Source organism: Acanthisitta chloris, unplaced genomic scaffold, assembly GCF_000695815.1.
Source record: "Acanthisitta chloris isolate BGI_N310 unplaced genomic scaffold, ASM69581v1 Scaffold46148, whole genome shotgun sequence".
NCBI lineage: Eukaryota > Metazoa > Chordata > Aves > Passeriformes > Acanthisittidae > Acanthisitta > Acanthisitta chloris.
In genome coordinates this window covers 1-5828 of record NW_008688403.1, presented here as the reverse complement: position 1 = coordinate 5828, position 5828 = coordinate 1, and the positions used below count along the sequence as shown (strand labels likewise).

The 5828-nt window shown below is 38.7% G+C and overlaps 1 protein-coding gene across 1 annotated transcript; it reads right to left on the bottom strand.

Annotated features, from left to right (window-relative positions):
• Nucleotides 1-985: 985 nt before the first annotated feature.
• Nucleotides 986-5821, bottom strand: LOC103808211 (nuclear valosin-containing protein-like; the record flags this gene model as incomplete). Its single annotated transcript, XM_009080980.1, has 6 exons — nucleotides 986-1237; nucleotides 1772-1826; nucleotides 2710-2806; nucleotides 2888-2940; nucleotides 4330-4403; nucleotides 5798-5821. Coding segments are annotated over 6 exons (555 nt in total), but the record flags the coding sequence as incomplete, so codon positions are not given.
• Between the last annotated feature and the right edge of the window lie 7 nt (nucleotides 5822-5828).

Genomic DNA, 5828 nt, shown 5'->3' with positions numbered 1-5828 from the left:
TTTAGAATACAGTATTGCAAACATTTTACAATTTGAAGATCGCCTTCTTACTCATTTTCTCTATACAAAATATGCAATACTAGGATTAAGGGATGATTTGTCAAATGTGCCTGCTCAGTAAGCATTTTGTGTAATTAGAAAGGTAGCTGCAAATGTAGGTCTTCCTTCACATAAAAAAAAGACCATCTTGCCAAAATGTCTGGTCTGCCAATCAAAATAAATGCTAACTCCCATAAAGCTTTCAACAGCTAAGCAAAGCTTTTTTTTTTCCAAAATTAAAAAAAATACATTGGGGGAAGGAGGGAATCAGAAAGTGGGTAATGTCTGGATGGAGAGTAGAACCTAGTTTTAACTGCTTTACAAATCAATGCAATTTCCTTTCAACTTCCCTACTTTGTCCATACAAAAAATTTCCACTTTCCTCAGGCTCACTAAGACTTAACCGCATGCTATGACTACAGCAAGCCTCATGCCATGTAGGCTGCTCACTGGCAAATGGAATGATTAACAGCTAAGTTCCACTTACCTTTCTCTCAGTATAGGCACTAACGTGGGTCTCCCTAATACTGAGCACTACGCTTTCCTCAAAAAAATAAGGAGGAAATTAATGATTTGGTGACTTTCACCTCTCATACAAACATGATTGAGATGGGCCAGAAGGTTCAAAAATCACTTCTGATGTGGCAGAACAATGGGTTAATCCATTTCTCTGTCAGAAAACAAGCTAATACCAAGTACTCCCCGCTGGGCCTAAGCCAATCTTTTCTTTCTATTTAACATGGTCACTGCCTTTAAACATAGCACATGTTTGTAACAAAAATAATGTATTTTAAAAATACAGAGAGAAAGTCTATTTGGTCTTAGTATTACTCTTTGAAAGTCTGTCAAATTACACAGGTATCATAAAATAGTTGGAAGGGACATTAAAGACCCACTACATTCATACTTTCTACTTAAATCATCTTGGGTTTTTAAAACACAATACCTCAGAAATCGGTTTCTTTTCATCCCCTTCTCCATCCTCAGAAAGGTCAATGAAAATGTTTTTTCCACTTGGAGCTTTATCAATGAACCAGCCACCTTCAGAGATGCATGTTTCACTACTTGCTCCTGGGGAGAAGGTGCTTGTTTGAGGTGGAGGGGTTTCCACTGGGTCAGTTTTTGGAGTGGCTGGAACAGAATCAGGATTTCCTTTCTTGTACAAGCTCATCAGGGAACTGTTCATGTGATTTGTAGACTGCAGATTTACATATTTGAAAAGAAAATATATAGGACAGGTTATAACTTGGATTATTTATATTAAGAGGCAAAAGAAAACTATTTCCTGAACATAATGTAGCATTATCCCTGCTGGGGAAAAGAGTCATGCATCTTTCAACCATGCCTCTGCAAAACAAATGACTGCATATGAAACTGCATGTGCTGGTTGAAGGGGCAGCAGCCTTTGCAATTTACCCTGAAATAACTGCTGTTAATTGACAGTCACTTCTTTTGGCAGTAGTTGGATATGGCAGCTCCTTCAACCATTTCATTCATTTGACAGCCAGGTCGTTCAGGCCCCCAGTGTGCTTTCCTCAGAAGTGATTCCCCACCACAGGTTCTTCCTTTTTGCTTAGAAAACAGCCTCCTTTCAGGTCTACAGATTCTCAGTTGGAACTGCCAACTCAGACCATACCTCAACTTTTTGCTCCTCTTTTAAACTCTCCAAGTGCAACTTCACAACGCAGAACCATATATTATGCCAATACAACCACAATAAAATACAACTTACTAGATCTTCTGGATAATCGTCATAATCAGAATCATCTGTGGCACTTCCAGTAGTCCTTTACATGGAAGGAAAGTAAAAACTATTAATGTATCAGGAGCAGAACTGCAAGTGAGACTTCCATAAAATAAAATAAAAAATGCAATTTCCATAATGTGGTTCCCCACAACCTTGGTATGTAGCCTAAGGCTGGGGAGAAATTCCTGACTTGCATGCCCTAAATTTTCTACTATTAAGAGTTGAATGATATATCCTTTCCAAGTCTGTAATGAGTTGGATTAACTTGGCAACTTGGCTGAAAGACAGTCCTATGCAAAAACTGATGTAGGATCATTCTGATTCAGTTCACCAAGAGATCACACAATCAACAGTGCTGGCACAAGGGAAGTAGTAGCAAATCACTGCTGAACTAGATTAGTCCTTCTGACAACAATGTCCTAATTTCCCAGGAGATCCTTAATATCTGCCACAGGTTAGAGAAACCAGAATGGTCTGTGAGACTATGCACAGGGCTTGAGATGAGGAAATCTTAATTCCAATCTCATACCCACTGGTGATTTACTTTGAATAGACTGTCTTGTAGTCCCACCTCTCACACCCAAGAAAGATTGAGAACAAAACAAAGGACTTGAATCACATGAGGACTGGGCCCTTATGTGGAAAACTATCATAGAAGCCCCAAGGTTATCCACTAATTCAGGTCTGCATGGTCCCCATAACAGAGAAATCATGATTGGCTCTAGTATCTGCTTGTCTTCAGTGACAAAAGTGCTTCCAATAACCTCAGGGAACTTCTGAGGAAGACAAACCTATGTGAAATCAGGGATTTACTTATAACCTTGAAACTACCAAAATTTAATAATATGAAGACAGAAAGCTTTAAAGAAATGCTAACACTAACGGCATTATTAAAGTAAGCTAGTGGTAAAAATTCTTCTTACTCATTTTTCTCTTGCTGTCTTGCCCTTTTTGTCACATGTTCAGCTTCTAAAACTGCTAAGTCTTCGCGCTTTTTTTCATTGCTTATTATTTCAAACACTGAAAGGAAAAGCTCAAACACGTTAAGAAAACAGCCAAAGCATAATCAAAGCATCTTGAACATAAAATTAACAGAACTACCTCTTTCAACTTGTATTCTAAAGGCATTTCTTTTTCTTCGTCCATATTCTACACTGAAAGAAAACAAAATAAACAGGTTACACCAACTGATTTTTCCTCCAACACGTTATCATTCTCAGTGGAAAAAATACCTGGTAAATTGATACCCAAACTTCCACACAACTTCTTATGAAAAGCTGTGTGAAAATGTGACTGTTTTTTCTTAAGCCTGGAATTGCTCAATCACTGGAATGAAACAAAACCACTAAACTCGACTGGTCTGTAAGGGATGTTTAGCAAAAATTATCAAGGTCCTCTTAACCACAGAGAAGCAGCAACATACTAATAAGCATACTGGACAATGGTATTTTAATTTTAATTCAAACATGAATATAGGGACATAGGACTATGGTCTAGAAAGGACAGTCCAGTGAGGAATAACCGTGCTAATTAATAATGGTTACTATGAGAAATTCTGATTCAATGAGTAGCCTTAAATGCAAACAAAAATCATCAACCTTTTACCTTCATTTACAGAGGATGTGTTTTACTTATTTGCTATTTATAATAGCAAATAGAGGCAAAAGAAAACAAAACCCCAAGACCCATAAGCATCTTAGGCAAGGGGTTTCGGCTCATTTTCTCTTTCTGTTCTATTTATCTGTGCCTTGTTAAAGACTAAAGAATATATTCTCCACCTTCACTAACCCACCAAGGATCTGCTAAAACACAACCTTGCACACCACCCAGGAAAAGTGTAAAAAGCCTAAAAACAATTAGGCAAGACTGACTTGTCCTGCTGAGCAACTGAGCATAATAGAGTGTCTTACTGGATCCCATATCTCCCTCATGTGCCTGCAAAGAAGTGTTATTTTCCCTCACACATTCCCTCCAGGGAATAGCTTGAAGCATGTCAGGTGAGGTGTAGGTTAGATATAAGAAACATTAGAAAAAGTTTCTTCACCCAGAAGGTGGTTGGGCACTGGAACAGGCTTCCCAGGGAAACCGTTACAGCATGTCAGAGTTCAAGGAGAGTGTGGACAGTGCTCTCAGGCACATGGTGTGATTCTTGGGGCTGTCCTGTGCAGGGGCAAGAGTTGGACTCGACGATCCTTGTGGGCCCCTTCCAACTCTGAATATTCTGTGATATTATAAGCTCACTGGGGTAAAGGCAAACATGCTGTAATGCATTTGTAGCTGTTTAATTAAAACAAAAATCAACCCACAAATCCCAAACTACAAGATTTTGTTGTGCCAATGCATTAATAAAAGATGAGTTATTAGACATATAATAAGAAGAAAACACTGGAGAGGAAATGATCTCATTGCTTTGATCAACCTCAACAACAGACAATGAAGTTAACATAAAGAAAATTATAATTTTACTTAAAATACGTAAATACAAAATAACAATATATTCAATATTTTGAATGTAGAATATACGAATACGAACTGTGGCTCACCTGTAGGTTTTCTGCAAATCAGATGCTAGAATTCCAATGTCCACATACTGCCCACATTTACCACTTGCAAGATACTGAAACAAAGAATTTTAAGACGGTCTTTGTCAAAATCACTTCACCAGAACAGCTAGACCAAATATGCCTGTTTCAAACTCTACTCCTCTTAGAAGTCAAAATGAGTACCAGAAACAGCTTTGAACTGCCTTGCAACACACCAGGCAGTATGAAACAGGAAATGCTTATTACATCACAGGTAACTAGGGGGCTAAGCTTCCTTGGCAAAGGAATCATCCTGCATTTTGGTGCTTTGGTGACTTCTGCTGGGTCAACTCCATTGTTTTTATCTAATAAGGAAGATGACTTTGTAGACCACACACCATTTGATCATCAGTCCTGAAGTTCTTAGTACCTCTCAGTTAACCTCCTTATGGTTTAGATCTCCTACTCCAAAACCAAAACCATCTGTATCGATTAGTATGGATACTGTAATAACAAGAACTATAACCTTTAAAAGATGTTTCAAAGAATTCTATAAAAAAGTATATAAATGAAAGTGAATTCTATCAAGCCTTTTTACCTTTTTCTGACACCAACTAATCCAACCCATTTTCCAACCACAATTACGAAAGTGTGAGAAAATGTATTAAATTCATGTATGCCTATACTCCACTTGCTTTCTTCCCCCACTCTCCAAATCTGGAGTTTTAATACTGTAAAGGTCGATTCCTTCTTAAAAAGGAGAAAAAAGACAGAGAATGTCCCTAAAAGGTACGGTATCACAGATGGCACAACGTGGAGAATTTCAAAATCTCATTTAAATTAATAGTTCTATTTAAAACGACCAAATCAAACCTAGAATTATCCTTTAGAATTATGTTACACTCCATGCCACTCCTGGGCAGCTACTGCCCTGCAGGAAACATCAAGTCTACCATAATCCCTTCCATAAAGAAGCTTTTTCACTCCAGAAGGGTAGAGACACAGTTACTGTGATCCTGTGAATTAAACCCAACAAGTTCTCCCAAGCAGCCTCTCACATTTTAAGGAATCAGAAGTCGAGTACACTTATACGGAGGCTCAGAAAAAGTATTTAATTTGCAAGGTCCCAGAGATTATTGCAAGATATAACACAGCACTATGCCACTCGGAAGAAATCACCGTTTTCCCTGCTCCTCACACGTGTTACTAGAGAAGCAATCACATTTCCCCTTTTTCTTCAGTAACTTAATACAATCGCTGCATGTGTTTCCAAATGCAAACACTTCCGATTTTCCAAGGTGCACCTAGGTACACTCTGAGTGCGTTTCCTTCGCACGGTTAACTTCACAATTGAAGCAGCATCTTCAGGACCACAAGTCCAGAGGAGGGCGGAAGGAAGAAGGAAAACAAAGCGACAGAAAATGAAACAAGAAATAAATAGACCTTTCTGAAGCCTTTTAAAGGCCCCGAGCGCCCGGGCGGACGGTACCTGCTTGACGCGGTGCTTGAGGCGCGGGTCG